Source organism: Microcebus murinus, chromosome 6, assembly GCF_040939455.1.
Source record: "Microcebus murinus isolate Inina chromosome 6, M.murinus_Inina_mat1.0, whole genome shotgun sequence".
Classification (NCBI taxonomy): Eukaryota; Metazoa; Chordata; class Mammalia; order Primates; family Cheirogaleidae; genus Microcebus; species Microcebus murinus.
In genome coordinates this window covers 71,311,585-71,329,221 of record NC_134109.1, presented here as the reverse complement: position 1 = coordinate 71,329,221, position 17,637 = coordinate 71,311,585, and the positions used below count along the sequence as shown (strand labels likewise).

The 17,637-nt window shown below is 36.6% G+C and overlaps 1 protein-coding gene and 1 pseudogene across 6 annotated transcripts in view; one reads left to right on the top strand and one right to left on the bottom strand.

Moving 5' to 3' along the window:
* HNRNPC (heterogeneous nuclear ribonucleoprotein C) overlaps window positions 1-17,637 on the bottom strand; it is a 54,430-nt gene that overhangs the window by 20,852 nt on the left and 15,941 nt on the right. For 5 of the 6 annotated variants that reach the window (XM_012752705.3, XM_012752708.3, XM_012752706.3 and 2 more), the window contains 3 exons: window positions 3,915-4,192; window positions 637-751; window positions 4-51 (listed from right to left, as the gene is read on the bottom strand). In XM_012752705.3, coding sequence (XP_012608159.1) covers window positions 4-51; window positions 637-751; window positions 3,915-4,155 — 404 coding nt within the window. In that variant the 5' untranslated portion in view covers window positions 4,156-4,192. The remainder of the gene's footprint in view (window positions 1-3; window positions 52-636; window positions 752-3,914; window positions 4,193-17,637) is intronic. The other variant, XM_012752714.3, reaches the window with a different exon arrangement.
* LOC142871577 (uncharacterized) lies at window positions 4,620-4,750 on the top strand (annotated as a pseudogene).

Genomic DNA, 17,637 nt, shown 5'->3' with positions numbered 1-17,637 from the left:
TACCTGTCATAATAATCCCGTTGAAAGTCATAGTCCAAGTCAAAAGAGGAGCTGAAAAATAAATACCAAAGAGGATTAATTTGGAGCAGCTGTTGTTAATTCACAACAGTAGATGGGAGAAAAAAACCATGCCAAATAAACCACAACAAACAGATCAACAAGATTAGCATGGAACAATCCCCAATCATTTAAACAATCAATCACTTAATTATAATCACCTTTAGATCACTAGACACACAGTGGCCAAATTACAAATTCAGGTGAAAGTTCAATAAAATTTCAACATACAACACAGCTAAAATAAGAACAGTGGAAATACAATGATAAACTAAACATTCTTACACCACCCTCCTTCCCATTCTTACTCCCCAGCTTCTCAGAAGCTAAACAACTCCTTTAGAAGTATTTCAATTTATGCTATAAATATCAAACTACTCTGTAATAGCAAAAAGCTCGGGGATTCTAATAATTCCCTAGTAAACAGGGTGAAAGGGAGGCATATTAACATGAAATTAATAAAGCACTACTTTGACACAGATAAAGCATACATTTACCCCCTCCCCCACATCCAGAAAACAGATAGAGAAGATGCCCACTGATGGACACAATGCAGTTATAAATAATAAAGTTCCGGACCTGAGTAGAGGGGACGGAGAAGGGTGTTCTGGTACTGACCCGTACATCTCCGCTGCAGATCGTTTCACACCTGCTTTTCCTCGATTCACTTTTGGCTCTGCAGCCAGATTAATATCTGAAAAAACAAAAACCAAAAATTTAATGACAGCACTGTTTGGGGATAAAATCTCCAACTACAACTGTGCATAACCATATAAATAAAAAAAATGTGTAACAATATATTTCATCTTTCCTTCTCAATTTTTATAAGACTAGGACTTATTCTTCCATTTCTTTCTACACTTCATACTGTTGTGTACCAAAAGTGTTCACCAGACATAACAGTAAGTTCTCCACCCTCAGCTCCCACTTCCGCACAACCATGGTAACTCAGGGCACCTACTGCTCACCCAGTTACTATCAAAGAAAAAAGTATCAAAGACTAATAATGGTCACCTTTCCAGGAATGGTTCTATGCATATTAAATTACCATAGGCAAATATATTGGGATGAGTGAAAAAGTTCACAGAAAGAAAAATATACAGCAATTTATGAATGAATGTGGTTCAAGTGCGGCATCCTCAAAGGCAAATCTGTATTTTCCTCATGAATAATAAGATCAGCTGTATAATTGCATAAACTATCTTAGTAAAAGCGAATGATGAACTGTTTAAGTGAACAACCTTTACATATGCACCAAAAAAGGAAAAAGAAATACAAGAGCAAAGGAAAATACAATTTTTTTTTTTTTTGAGACAGAGTCTCTCACTCTGCCGCCGAGGCTAGAGTGCCATGGCATCAGCCCAGCTCACAGCAACCTCAAACTCCTGGGCTCAAGCAATCCTGCTGCCTCAGCCTCCCGAGTAGCTGGGACTACAGGCATGCATCACCATGCTAAGTTTTTCTATATATATTTATTTGGCTAAATAATTTTTTTCTATTTTTAGTAGAGATGGAGTCTCACTCTTGCTCAAGCTGGTTTCGAACTCATGACCTTGAGCGATTTACCCACCTTAGCACTCCAAGAGTACTAGGATTACAGGCGTGAGCGCCACAATATAATTTTTAACATCTACTCCAGAGTGCCCAGCCAACCACTGCCTACCAAACATGAGTTCATGTTCTTCTGTTTTTTTCTAACAAGACAACCCATTTGTCAAAAATGTAGCTCTCCAAAAATCAGTTTTTCACCTTCCCAAGCATGCTAACCATTCCTTAGATGGATAATTTCATCTTCTTATACACTGTCTTTATTAACCACTTTGGTACGAGCGTGGACTATAGTCGATAGCCACAGATGAGCGCACACAGGCAAGCATTGACTTTAGCTGATAGCCATGATATGACTTTTCTAATTTTTCATTTATCAAAATACAATTGTGAACACTTAAAAATAATGTAATAAAAACATATATGTATATGTTATTGTGATTTACATTAGAAGTAAAGCTGCCTGTAAAGTAAAACAAGCTTTCAGTGCTTTAAAGCTATTCTCATCACACAAGAGGAAAACGGATTCATTGCCAATGCACAGCACAAACTATCTGTGCGGACTATGAGTGCTGGCTGTGGGCAAGGTTTCACAGCCAGTGAGCGCTTTATCAAAGTGGTTAAAGTGTCGCCTACTCCCCCTAAGATATATAAAACTCTACCCCAAACTGTTCTTGAGATAGATGAATGTAGATACCTTACACCTTCACCTTTAAGTATAATAAACCTTAAACAAAGGCAGTCCATCATATGTAACATATAACCAAATAAAAACAGACTGAGTATATTATCTGCAGAGTAAATATCATTACATGAATGAATAACTTCAGAATTCTTGGTTCACTAACCTCATTTCTAATTTTTAACATTATCTGAAGTTTAATAACCTTACTTTTACTTTAGACTTTGAAATCATAAACTTTTATAAAACTAAATATAAGATTATATTTCTGACAAATCCATAAGATGTGAAAACAAAATGAAACGATAAAAACTATATACCAAGTTGATCACATAACATTATCAAAGTACTTCCTATTACTCTAAACTACCATACTTTTCAGCCACCATCCACTGTCGAATATATACTAAACCTCAAATATGTAACTGAATTTAGTAATCTTGATTTTGGTAAAAATACAGGTATGCTTATTTTCAAACTGTGGCACACAGCAGGCAGAAAATGAGAAGTGAAAAAAAAGACATCAAATGTGTATGAGGACACAGATTGGATTCTGGTTTCAATCAATTAGATTACAAAAAAATTAAGCTTGAGACAATAGATGAAGAAATATAAATATATAATAGGTGGTACTGAGAAATTATTGTGAATTGTTAGGTATAATAATGGTACTGTGGTTTGCACTGTTTAAGTCCTGATGTGCTACATAAATACTGTTGTCTTATACACACAGAGATGGATGAGGTGTACAAAAGTGTATTACATTCTTCTCTCCACTGTTAGAAAATTTCGATGACAGTTAAAAAATAAAGTTTCTAATAAATCACGAGTTCATTTTAAGACCTTTCACAAAACTTGTTTTAGTTCACTGCTGCCAGTCATGTAATATATCAAAGTTTTATACATTCTGGATTTTCCTGTACTTTGGGTATAGGACAAGTGGATATAAAAATCTCTTATGTATTCTCAATTATAACTACTCTGTGTACCTTTATTGAATATAGTATGTTGTACTTACACTGGAAGCTTCTTGTCACTCACCTTAATTAATCCTCTCTATGTATACTATCTTGACAATCCTGGACTACTAGCACCTCAAGTGAGAATGGATAATAAATAGTCTGAGGTAATCATTATCTTCATTTTAAAAGATGAGAAAATTTAAGATTCAATGAACTATGCAGCCTGCCCAACACACACTGGAGTGAAACCGCAATGCAGAACAGCCAACCTGACTCCAGGGCCCAACACATAACTAAGTCATATTTTCTCTCCCTAGTCTACTGTGGGCAACATGCAGCCATACATTTCTATGATTATCAAATATCATTCCCACCTCCCCTATCTTACTCATGTCTGCCAACTGAGATTTGTCCAGGCTCTTTCACACAATGTGAAACAAAAATATCCTCTATCTAGCCCATTATACCCATAAGCCTAATATTTTTATTAGGCTGAATTCACAGCATTCAGAATGTCTCACACTGTTAGCTTTATAGAAAGGGAGAGATACAGAGAAAATGATTGTACAAGGGGGGAGGGGAGAAACCGAAAGAGAAACACAAACAGAAAAACTCAGGCCTGAATTATAACATCAATAAAATAATTCACTCAACATAGATCTTACCTAAAACTTGGCCAGCAATCATTCTGCCATCCTCTCCTGCTACAGCAGCCCGGGCATTTCGCTCATTAACATACTGAACGAAGGCAAAGCCCTTATGAACAGAGCAACCCACAATTTTGCCATATTTCGAGAAGATTGCCTCCACATCAGACTTCTTGACCACAAGAGTGTTGAGATTCCCAATGAATACACGGGAGTTCATGGAGCGAGGATCTGTCTTGTTGGTGACATTGCTAGCCATTGCGTTTGATGATAAGGTTCCTCACGAAGCCAAAAAACTAGAAGGAAAAAAATAGGATTCAGGTGAATAAGTGCTAAAAACAATATTCCTTGATAAGCTTCATCTACTCTCATTTTGAACCATTGTGACTGCAGAGTATCAGTCAACTTAAAGGGCTCTCACAGCAGGATGTATGTTATTATTCGGAGACAAGCCCCTGAATACATCCTTAGAGAAATTCAACTTCCTCCTCACCATTCTATTTCAGTAGTGGTAAACTATCAATTTTAAGGGGGGAAAAAAATCCTCCCTTGGAGATTATTGGCAACATAATCCTCTTGGACATTGTTAATTCCAAGTGACCTTTCTCTATTTTGAAATCCACAATTAGAATCCCCACTATCAAATTCTCTAATACCAATTTATTTGTTTTCCACATTCCCAGTCATGCTAACCATTCTTAGCCATCAATAATGCCATCTTCTATAGCTTCTCGGCCTTTTGGCTAAGATCAAGTGTAGTATCTGTTCTTATTAGTTAAATAATGCCATCTTCTTACACAGTACTTCTATTCAAATGAGTTTCACTCATTCTCCCAAAAAATACAAAACTCCAAATTCTGTCCCAAACCATTTCATTAGCTAGATGAATGTGGATAGCTTACACTTACCCTGTATGTATAATTTTCGTATATGAAGGCAATAAATAGAATCAACTCAGTTCCTCTGGAAATACTATTTCCAGACACTTCAATTGATTTGCATAGTATGTTGTAAATATATAAGTATTAATACCATCTTTTTATAGACTGCATTGACTATAATCCTTTTTACATTATACCCTACAATACAGCTAGAACATTTAATATTATCAGATGGTGATGATGATAAAACTAGCCAGTGAAACACTGCATATAATTAAAGAGGATCAAAGGAACTAAGAAAGAAAATAACAACCTTCCATGGATTGTTTAAAACCAAAAATTATCCATCTTTATGTATGTGATGAGGCTCCGTCCTATCAGAACACGGAGACTGATACCATCTTCTTTCTTTTTTAAGTGAAAATGGTTTTATTTGATTCTCTTAACTTTTAAGTGTGCTGCCATTTCCCATCCCAATCCCTAATCTTAACAGGATTTGAAGTGCAACATTCATAAGATTTATTTCTCCTTCACCCCCTTGGAAAATACTGATGAACCTCAAATCAAAAAGATACCAGTGTCTGGTATTTGTTACTCTTCCAATGCTCAAGTAAATCATGACAAATTAGTTCTGGTGGATAATGTAAAAACTTCTTATGTATACATTTTTCTATGTAATAAAACATATAGTATAAATAGTTTATGTAGAATCCCTACCATTCTGAACCTTAAAACACATTTATTTAACAGATAGTACAATTTAAAAGCTGCAACTTCTCTTCCTTTCAAATCTTTCTGAAATTCAAGAAAGTATGTCTTTATCTTGGTTTCTAAATTGTACCTTTACAAACAGTAGTTCTTATACTTTTTAAAAAGTAAGCAATGGGCCGGGCGCTGTGGCTCACGCCTGTAATCCTAGCTCTTGGGAGGCCGAGGCGGGCGGATTGCTCAAGGTCAGGAGTTCAAAAAAAACCAGCCTGAGCAAGAGCGAGACCCCCGTCTCTACTATAAATAGAAAGAAATTAATTGGCCAACTGATATATATATATAAAAAATTAGCCGGGCATGGTGGCACATGCCTGTAGTCCCAGCTACGTGGGAGGCTGAGGCAGGAGGATTGCTTGAGCCCAGGAGTTTGAGGTTGCTGTGAGCTAGGCTGACGCCACGGCACTCACTCTAGCCTGGACAACAAAGCGAGACTCTGTCTCAAAAAAAAAAAAAAAAAAATACACAGAAAAAATTAGCTGGGCATGGTGACCTTTGCCTGTAGTCCCAGCTACTCAGGAGGCTGAGGCAGGACTGCTTGAGCCCAGGAGTTTGAGGTTGCTGTGAGCTGGACTGAGGCCACGGCAACTCTAGACCTGGCAAGAGTGAGACTATCTCAAAAAAAACCCAACACAAATAAACAAAAAAAACTATTGATATAGATAAAAACATAGATAAAATCTCCCTGGCTTTTTAAAAAATTATTTATCTTAATTTTTTAATTACTTTTTTTTTCCTTCCTCCAATGCTAACATTTGCTCATAAAATCTCCCTGGCTTTAATGAGAAATTGCCTGCTGGGAGGAAAGGAGGCTATACATGCCCCCAGCATGCTGAACAGAAAGGAAAACCCACCAAACCAGACACTGAACTATCCATTCAACGGGGTAACCTCTAAGCTACATATAAAAAAATGTATACTGTATATCCATTTTATATAATATATGTATCCATTTTTACGTAACAATTTTCTCTATCTTCCCAAGTATAATACACAGTACCAATTTAGATTATAGAATTCTTACATATGAAAAGTTACTTGGGAGTATTTGGGCTTAATTCTCTCAAGGAACTTCATATTTCAAAAGGTTAGTGGAGAAGCATCCAGGTATACAAGTAAAAAAGATGCTGAAAATGGCTGCCATCTCCAAATTTGCTACAAAAATCATGAAACTAAAAATAATCCCAACTCCAAAAGCTTGGCTAGATTTAATGTAATCAAGATAGAGGCAACAGTGAAAACAGAAAGGCACACAAAGATCCATTAATCCCACTCCTAGAAACATGTACTCCTAAAAAATTAACAATGAGTCACTACAAATTAATTCATTTTTTTTTCATTGAACATTTACTATCTTTAGGTACCAGCTACCAGGGCCACTTCAGGGAACAAACATTAACAGAAATGGTCCTTAAAACCTATATTCTAGCGGTACTGCCGTTTTAAAATTTTATTGAGGAGGGAATATTTCTCAAAGTTTAAAAGTACCAAACAATCTCTGGTCTCATTAAGAAAAGTATCTTAAATGAAGAACTCTCCACAGGAGAGAAAGATGGCCAATATCCTAAATATAAAGAAAATACTGAAGAACTAGGATTCCTGGAAGAAAGCAATAGCAGAGCCATTTCTGACTCCCAACAGAACAAGCGCTTCAGATAGCAAAAAAAAAAAAAAAAAAAAAAAAAAAAAAAAAAAAAAAATCCAAAACTCATGAATGTTTACAACAAAACTCCAAAATCCAAGTTGGTTAAGGGCAAGCCAACAGCGAAAATGCACAGTATCACTGACTGTGGGAGAAGCAACAAGCAGCAAGCAGCAACTTGGGAGACAAAAAGACCTAGAAAAAGAATAACCCCCAATCAGCTGGTACTTACTGGAAAACAAATGGAACCCATTTTAAGAAAAGCAGTTACAACTAGGAAGAGTTTTTCCAGTAGTGGATGAGCACAAGGGAATAAAAAGGTATGAAGATGATACAGCAGCTTAGTCCCCATGAAATCTCCAAAGTACCTCAGAAACATGTGCTCAATTCCATTCTCAATCCCTTCCTCCCTCCAAGTTACTGTCCAGACTTCTCTAGTACTCACTTTTGTATTGTAAAATAACTCTACTGCCTGAACACTTACCCCTTAACATTATAATCTTCCCAGTAAAATAAATTTGATATCTTCAAGGCTGTTTAGCTAAGTTCCTCTTCTGTCACATTAACTTAAAATTTATATGTTGAAGAATCCAGTATATTTGAACTGTAGATTCCTAGTCTGTATCTTCCAGAATTCCATACTCCTAGTTATTATTAATTCCATATTCATCTGTCCCTTCACTGCCTGAAAGTGGCAGCTGGATCAGACTTGCTCAGACTCATGTGCAAACCAGCAGACTACAGGTGGCACTGCCTTTTTGTGATGTTATGATGCTTAAACTACACTATCTCCCTAGGTAGTACAAAATCAACCTTCACTCTTGATATATTAATATTACTCAGAAGGAACCCATGACAACAGTTCCTCAGTTCTTGCATGTCATTAACTTTGCCTGTGCCCTTTAGAGTGGTAAGACAGGTTTGATGAGTATAATATCCTTGGATCAGATATTCTTTCCTTAAACACATTACTCCATTTACGTCCATAATGTTTTGTGGATTATTCATTGCATAATTCCGAAGTGTGTATCGTCTACTCTTGGGAAGTAATTCTAATGGTTTTTCCTTCATAACTCATTAAGCTTTTCTTTCTTTGAGAGTAAAAGAAATAAACTTTAATGAGTTCATCTGAGGCTGCCTCATGGGTCACAGATTGGAATAATTCTAAAGGGTAGATAGGACAGATCAATTTCTTCTACCTTTTTAAAAATAAGTGGTAGGGAAGGACTGCCCTGATCAATATTCAGCAAAAAAAACCACCCTAAATCCAAGTGGTACATACAACCTTGAAAATACATCAGACTTCAAGTGTGAAAGCCAGCTGCACAATGTGTCAACTTTTGCTTTTTGTTTTATTACGGATCTGCAGTATTTGGTAATGTTCTATATGAATTTTTGGAATAGATTTTTAACACCCACTATTCAAATTACCAGCAATTATGGTCTTTAAAAAACACAAATAACCTTAAATTGTGTGGGAATTATAATAAATAGTTTGAGTCAAAAGGCCAATACATAAAAATGTAAAATACATAATTTGAGGTATATATCAACTACATAAAAATTATGTCCTTAGGAAAGACAGGACAGAAATACATAAAAATACTTTTTAAATGTTCTCTGGGTACTTTGCTTGTGATTAACCTTTACTATCACTTCCATAGTTCTACTGCATTTTCTAAATCTCCTACAATGAACATTTAAGTTTGGCTTTTTCCAGGCTGTAAAAGATCATTTAAGTAAAGCACATATTCCTTAATCAACAAATGCACTTAGTAGAAATTTTAAAGGCCAGTCATCTTAGCATTCACAATCTAAGTCTTAATACACCTCTTTAATAAAACCACTCAAATATTTTGAGAACATCAATGCCCCTAGTCTTCTAGTTCAAGACTGGAATTTTTCTTCCTTTTATTATGCAAGCTAACCCAGATCTCTCATGTGTACCACCATTTCTCGTCTAATAATGTTAAATAATAAAGTGATGTTAATCTGCATGAATCAGTTCTAATTTTATTCTAGTATCTTGATGGATTATATGCAATTCATGGATCTGCAGCTTATATATTTCAGCTTCTTGCTGAAAATCAGAAGTTTCTGGCACATCCTAAAGTACTCCACAAACTCCAAAGATAAAGTAGCAGTCTAATCGCATCCTTTAAGAGTTTTCTCAGCAAAAAACGAGATCCTAAAGTGCTGTTTAAGAAAATTCATTCCTGGCAGGGCACGGTGGCTCACGCCTGTAATCCTAGCACTCTGGGAGGCCAAGGCGGGCGGATTGCTCAAGGTCAGGAGTTCGAAACCAGCCTGAGCAAGAGCGAGACCCCGTCTCTACTAAAAATAGAAAGAAATTAATTGGCCAACTAATATATATAGAAAAAATTAGCCGGGCATGGTGGCGCATGCCTGTAGTCCCAGCTACTCGGGAGGCTGAGGCAGGAGGGATCGCTTGAGCCCAGGAGTTTGAGGTTGCTGTGAGCTAGGCTGACGCCATGGCACTCACTCTAGCCTGGGCAACAAAGTGAGACTCTGTCTCAAAAAAAAAAAAAAAAAAAAAAAAGAAAAGAAAAAGAAAATTCATTCCTAAACTCAATACTAAATAATATAGAAGCTGTATATACTGAAAAGTACACAGAATTTAAAATTCTAAAATTGATTTCTTTCCTTAAAAATGTAAGCAACAGGGACAAGACTTCTCAAATGATTATATTCCCTGGTTAGCTTGCATGCTGTTGAATTCACTAGTAGAGATTATGTGGAGTTGATTTCTGGAAAATTATTATAACCACAGTACAACCAACAAAAAAAGACTATTTCCCTGGAGGTTATTTGGTGGTAGCACTCCTATCATGCATGTGTACACACATTTGTATACTGGATATATTTTTATTTTATTTTATTTTTTTTGAGACATGGTCTCACTCTGTTGCCCTGGCTAGAGTGCCAGTGGTATCATCACAGCTCACTGTAACATCGATCCTCCTGCCTCAGCCTCCCTAGTAGCTGGGACTACAAGTGCATGTCATTATGCCCACCTAACTTTTCTATTTTTGTAGAGATTGGAGTGGGGGGGGTCTTGCTCTTGCTCAGGCTGGTCTCAAATTGCTGGCTAAAAGCAATCCTCCTGCATTGGCCTCCCAGTGTTAGAATTACAGGCGTGGGCCATCCCACCTGGCTAAATTTTAATCAAAGATTCACCAAGACTTGTCTTACCTGGTGAGTAAAAGTCAAAACCAGGAGTAAGTAGTTACTTTCACTGCCTTATTACACCCAAGAATCTATGCATCTGATATCCTTGTACATTTTAAAATCACCATGAAATTTGCAGTAGGAAGGACAAGTGCCTAAGATTCTTGGATAAAGAAATTTTTCTCTATTCCCACTTTCACCATCCCATCCAAAGCTTAAAAGCAAATCAGTAAATGAAATGTGTATTTGGCTGGGATACAAGCAAATCTGTTAATTTAATTTCTAACTCGAAAGTTTGCGCTGGTAGGATGACGCAGGATTGCTTGAGCCCAGCAATTCTAGATAAGTGAGTTATGACTGCACTCCAGCCTGGGCAACAGAGCAAAACCCTGTCTCGAAAGAGAAAACAAAACAAAACAAAACAAAACCCACGAACAAAAAAGATTTCAAGAATTCTAGCTGTTATCATGCCCCTTCATCCTCTTGAGAGAGGCAAACCTCTCTTGGACTGTCAATCTAGCTAAAGATTTGGGAAATATTTCTAACAGCTACTCCATTTCTCTTATGTTTCCATTAAATCTCAAGTAAATGCTACTTGAGAAGAGATATGGCAATTTGCACTATATGATGATAATGATAGAACTAAGGTTTAAGTGGTCCAGAAACAAAGGTTATGAAGATCCTAGAATCTGCTGGGAGCTGGGTCATAATCAATTTAAAATTGGAGTCAAGCCTTCAAAAGTCCCTTGTCTTTTTTTCTGGGCACTATAACTCCACCTTTCCAAGAATAAAGATTGGGAGGATGGGAAATTACCAACTGGACAAGTTTTCAGCACCCTTCATCCAGACTGTTTTCAGTATATGTAGTGCATATTTGCTGCAAAAAGCATAAAGTAAGCGAACAATAAGATAGATATGTTTCTATAGGTCAGTTTAGCAAGTCCTTTACCTGGCCATCTATTCACACAGGCTAATTACATTATAGTTACTTTAATGCATCCTTGGGGGGGGGCAGGGAATCAAAGATACTGTCAGTATGTCTCAATAGTTGTTAAATCATTATTAGAGAATCAGGGAAATAACTTACCTGGTAGTAGTAAATTCAGAACCCTACCTTAAATTTTTTTTATTACTGTATCTTAAAATCTAAACTAGCCTATACAGCCAATTCAAATTAAATATAACTCCTTATGCCTACACTGTGATATTTATAAAAATTCTTTTCCTTCTTTGGAGAATTTTAAAGACCAAGTAGCACTAGATGGCAGTAATGAGTTGGCAATTTTTTAAAATAACTAAATCTTCTTGATTCTAAAGTTCCCACTTTTTCACAGAATCTTGCATTTCTCAATACCCTTTTGTGGATACTATCAATTTATCTATTTATAGCATCATCACCTGATCTAAGTTGTTTAATACACACCAGCTCCTCTGTTGCCACTTTAGGTTCCTTGTCCTTTTTGGTGCCCTTGCTTTCATGTTACTCTTTGTGTCTCTTGGCTTTTGTACTCAGCCGCCTATGTATCTTCCTTGCTTTCATCAACTGCCTCCCTCTGGTCTCTTTCCAGGGGCCAACAACATAACATATTGGCCAAAATATACCAGCAAAAAGAACAGAACAGTGTATTCTAATTTGCTCCATTCCCAAGGCTCACTTATCAAAAATGTAGGCGTCAAGGAAAAGATTATCATGTAAAGACTTCTAGCACAGAAAAACAGTACATGGTATTTCAGAGACATTTTCAGACTATGAAAAAACAAACCTGGCATTTTTAAATAAACCATGCTAAAATGCCATGTTTAAAAATTAGAACTGGCCTCGGGCAGTGGCTCACACCTCTAATCCTAGCTCTCTGGGAGGCTGAGGCGGGCTGATTGCTCAAGGTCAGGAGTTCAAAACCAGCCTGAGCAAGAGCGAGACCCCCTCTCTACTATAAATAAAAAGAAATTAATTGGCCAACTGATATATATATAAAAAAAATTAGCCGGGCATGGTGGCGCATGCCTGTAGTCCCAGCTACTCGGGCGGCTGAGGCAGGAGAATCGCTCAAGCCCAGGAGTTTGAGGTTGCTGTGAGCTAGGCTGATGCCATGGCACTCACTCTAGCCTGGACAACAAAGCGAGACTCTGTCTCAAAAAAAAAAAAAAAAAAAAATTAGAACTAATACGCAAGATATAAATCATAAGGGGAAATGGATAATTAAAATCAGGACAAACCCCACTCTATACAAATTACAGGTAGATCAAATTCACATGTAAAAAAATTACATATACAATTGTCAAAATCCAAGTAAAACTCAACAGTCCCAAACAATGTAACAAAGAAAAAATAACAGGGAATCCAAACAAATGGATCACATACATGAGAAAATGCTTAAAGAATATGAAAGTTTTTAAAATACCACTCTTTTAATCAACTGTAGGTGAGATTACAACATAAGGGATAATTCAGACTACTGTCAATGTAAGCTAAAAGCACTGGGTGAAATCTTGTTGAGTGGGGAGCAAAATTTGCATGGCTCAAAATATTAACCAACAGATTACTAATTACAGAGAAAAAAAAATGTACCTTTACAATGAAGACTTAGAGATCACTATCTCATTGACCAAACTTAGTATCAGTATTTGTAGGACAATCTGACATCACATGCCTCCTGATGTGACACACAGAATATCACCTACATGATGCTCTTGGCAAGAACTTTGACTTGAATCTATATATATGGAAATAATCAGAAAATTTCAAGTTTGTAGGAAATTGTAACACGGATGGTTAGGACGTCTCAAAAAAGGGGGGGGTTCTTTGCTAGATTAAAAAAACTGTGAACCCGGCCGGGCGCGGTGGCTCACGCCTGTAATCCTAGCTCTCTGGGAGGCCGAGGCGGGCGGATTGCTCGAGGTCAGGAGTTCGAAACCAGCCTGAGCAAGAGCGAGACCCCGTCTCTACTATAAATAGAAAGAAACTAATTGGCCAACTAATATATAGAGAAAAAATTAGCCGGGCATGGTGGCACATGCCTGTAGTCCCAGCTACTTGGGAGGCTGAGACAGAAGGATCGCTTGAGCCCAGGAGTTTGAGGTTGCTGTGAGCTAGGCTGACGCCATGGCACTCACTCTAGCCTGGGCAACAAAGTGAGACTCTGTCTCAAAAAAAAAAAAAAAAAAAAAAAAAAAAAAAAAAAAAAAACTGTGAACCCCAATCTGCCATCACATGCCTCCTGATGTGACGCACAGAATATCACCTACACAATGCTCTTGGCAAGAACTTTGACTTGAATCTATATATATGGAAACAATCAGAAAATTTCAAGTTTGTAGGAAATTGTAACACGGATGGTTAGGACTCCTCTAAAAAGGGGGGGGGTTCTTTTCTAGATTAAAAAAAACTGTGAACCCTGACTAGATACTACATTAGAGGAAAAGAAACATTTTTTGACTGGATAATTTTAACATGTCTCATGTGACAATATTATTGAATATTAACTTTCAGTGTTTTGATAATACTTAGATGGTACATACATTATCTTTATTCTTAGGAGATGCAGTCATGTTGAGGTTCCTATGTGAAGTATCATGCCTATAATCTTTGAAATGGTTGAGGAAAATAAAAAGTGTAGAAAGCAAACATGTCAATCTACACAGTTGCTGCCAGAAAAAGGACAGAGGCTAAAAGAGGGATGGTACATACACACATATTACCTATTCAAAATAGCTTTTTAAAGATCCTACCACATATAGCAAATAAAAAAATTGATAAACACCAGGTGGCACACTTTAGCTAATGTTCCCATACAATCACAAAATTACATCTTTTTTCTGTCAGATTTGGTATTACAAGAATGAGTATCCAATGGGGTGGAGAGAGTATCTGGCACTGTCAGTGCTATAACTAAATTAACCAGCACACATTTTGTAGGTTTATTTGAAAAATTCTTAATAGTCAAGCAATGGGAAGGCAGGTCCATATATTTGCATTGACTAAGCAATTGTTAATGTAAGTTTTGCAAATCCCTGACATAGAATATTTGACAGCCATCAAACAAAAACGTTGTAGAATACTAAGTGGAAAATATAGAGGCTCTAAAACTACATACAATAACGATTCCAGGCCGGGCACAGTGGCTCACGCCTGTAATCCTAGCACTCTGGAAGACCGAGGCGGGCGGATTGCTCGAGGCCAGGAGTTAGAAACCAGTGTGAGCAAGAGCGAGACCCCGTCTCTACTATAAATAGAAATTAATTAATTGGCCAATTAATATATATATAGAAAAAATTAGCCCGGCATGGTGGCGCATGCCTGTAGTCCCAGCTACTCGGTAGGTGAGGCAGTAGGATTGCTTGAGCCCAGGAGTTTTGAGTTTGCTGTGAGCTAGGCTGACACCTCGGCACTCATAATAGCCTGGGCAACAAAGTGAGACTCTGTCTCAAAAAAATAAAATAAAATAAAAAAACATTCAAAAAATAAAAAAAAGTAACTACCTAAATGAGACAGAAAACTAGACCAAAACACCAAATTGTTGATAATGGTTATCTGATGTTGTGATTAAATACTTTTTTAAATATTGTTTTCTTTATTCAGTACCTTTATGATAAAAAGGCTGCTTTGTGTCAAACTATGATTGAGTAATGTAATGCAACTGAAAATGAACGTGTCTTTGGCCAGGTGTGATGGCTCATGCCTATAATCCTAGTACTCTGGGAGGCTGAGGCTGGCAGACTGTTGAGGTCAGGAGTCAGCCTTGGCAAGAGAGCCTTGTCTCTCAAAACAAGAAAAAGAAAATGAAGGTCTTAAATATTTCCAGAATCTCAAAGATAGAAAAAAACTAATTCACATAGGTCAATGTCCTCCTCAAATACCTCAGAGTATGCTAAAATTCCTCTATAGTACTCTTTCTCACACATCAATATTTAAAACTCTGATTTGCAGAGTTCAAAGTCAGGGAATTCACAACCTAAAGATACCGAATTCTAAAGTCTAATTTGCCTCTTAACTCTTTATTTCTTTGGTTAGCTCCCCTCTTTAATTTCATTCTTTAGTAATCCAATTAGTCAAACGTAGCTTACTGACAGGATACATTCTGAGAACTGTTAGGTGATTCTGTCCTCATGTGAACACCATAAAATGTGTCCTGTCAAATCTAGATGGTGTAGCCTACAGCACACCTAAGCTATCTATTATTGGTATAGCCCAGGCGTCCTCAAACTACATACAGCCCGACCCGTAGGCCACATGCGGGGTGTTTTTGCCCGTTTGTTTTTTTACTTCAAAATAAGATATGTGCACTGTGCATAGGAATTTGTTCATATTTTTTAAACTATAGTCCAGCCCTCCAACGGTCTGAGGGACAGCGAACTGGCCCTCTATTTAAAAAAGTTTGAGGACCCCTGGTACAGCTCATTACTCCTAGGCTACAAACCTGCAAAGCATGTTAATGTGCTGAATACTGCAGGCAACTGTTAATGCAATGGTAAATATTTGTATTTTTAAACACAGAAAGGATACTGGTAAAAATATAGTATAAAAGAAAATAAAATGGCTCTTCCCCTCAAGCGGCCTGAGGTGATTTGTGAAAATGGTTCGCTATTCACTTGACCCAGAAAACCCACAAAATCATGCAAGTCAAGAGGTTCAAATCTAATTGCCAAGCTAGAGTATCGGGACTGGGAAAAAAAGAGAAAAGTAACAATGAGGGATTTTAAGAAAACTGTAAAAAAGAAAAAGAAAAAAAAAAAAAGAGGTTCAAATCTCCGTGTTCACTTCAAGAACACTGGTGAAACTGCCCAGGCCATCAAGGGTATGAATATACAAAAAGCCACCAAGTAAGTATCTGAAAGATGTCACTTTAAAGCATCGCCAAACTTATTTATAGAGCTCATGGTCAGATTAATCCATACGTTAGCTTCCCCTGCCACATCGAGATGATCCTCACTGAAAAGGAACAAATTGTTCCAAAAACAGAAGAAGAGGAGGTTGCACAGAAGAAAAAAATATTCCAGAAGAAACTAAAGAAACAAAAACTTATGGCACGGGAATAGATGCAACATATAATAAATGAAAATAACAGTAAAAAAAAAAAAAAGGAAAAAAAATGGTATACCTGTATAGGGCACTCACCATCAGTAGGGCCTGGGCCTACACAACTAGAAGTTGCTCTAGGTGGCTGAGTGAATGAATATGAAGGTCCAGGTTCCAGGACATTATTGTACATTACTGTAGACTTTATATAAACATTGTTCGCTTAGGCTACACTAAATTTATGGAAAAAATTTTTCTTCAATAGTAAATTAACCTTAGCTTACTGTAACACTTTTACTTTATGAACATTTTTTTCTAACCCTCTACATATTGTACAAGGGTCTACTATAAATAAAATCCCTAATTCTTATTTACTTACTAATATAATGGTAATATCCTTTATTTTTAACAACTTCTTTGTTGGACATCAAGTACAGGGCTTTACATTCTTATAATATTTCATCCTCTATAATCCCTTAAGAATATAGCTCCAGCCTAACAAAAATCAGACTGATTTCCTAGTGTGAAGTATTAACCTCTCTCAATTATATCTCTCACTAATTTGTCTGATATAACTTTTGGAGTCTCATCATGAAATAACACAACTATCCTTCAATACAAAATCCTTTTTCATGATATAGTTCAATTTCTGAACAATGATAATTAGAGTAAAGCCAATCTCAACTGAAAAGTTGTACTGCATGTTTTTTATACCATGAAAATCACGGCTCTGGTTTAGTTTTGAGCAGGACTGAGTTAATTAGTAAAAAAATTATCAACCAAAATTTTATGTAATGCCCACTTCCAAAAAATTAAACTGAAAAAAAAGATACCAAAATATCTATTCTTACAAATTCAAGCCAAGTACATCATGACAAAACACTAAAATAGTGGCTAACAACATGAGGTAGGAACTTCCTGAATCAAGCATAAATATAAAACACTGGGCACAGTGGCTCATGACTATAACCCCAGCACTTCAGGAGGTAGAGATGAGAGGATTGCTTGGGGCGAGCAGTTTTAAACCAGCCTGGACAACATGGAAAGTGTGTTGTCTTCAAGAAAAAAAAATTTATATATATATAATTTATATATAAATACCCACACTAAAATACTCCACAAACTAAGGAAAAGTCTGCAATATGTATCTGTTCACAATGCAAGTCCTTAATACCATATATAAAAATGTATGAAAAAATACATAAATACATCCTAATCCTTAAGCGCTCAGAGGCTTTTGGCCTGACA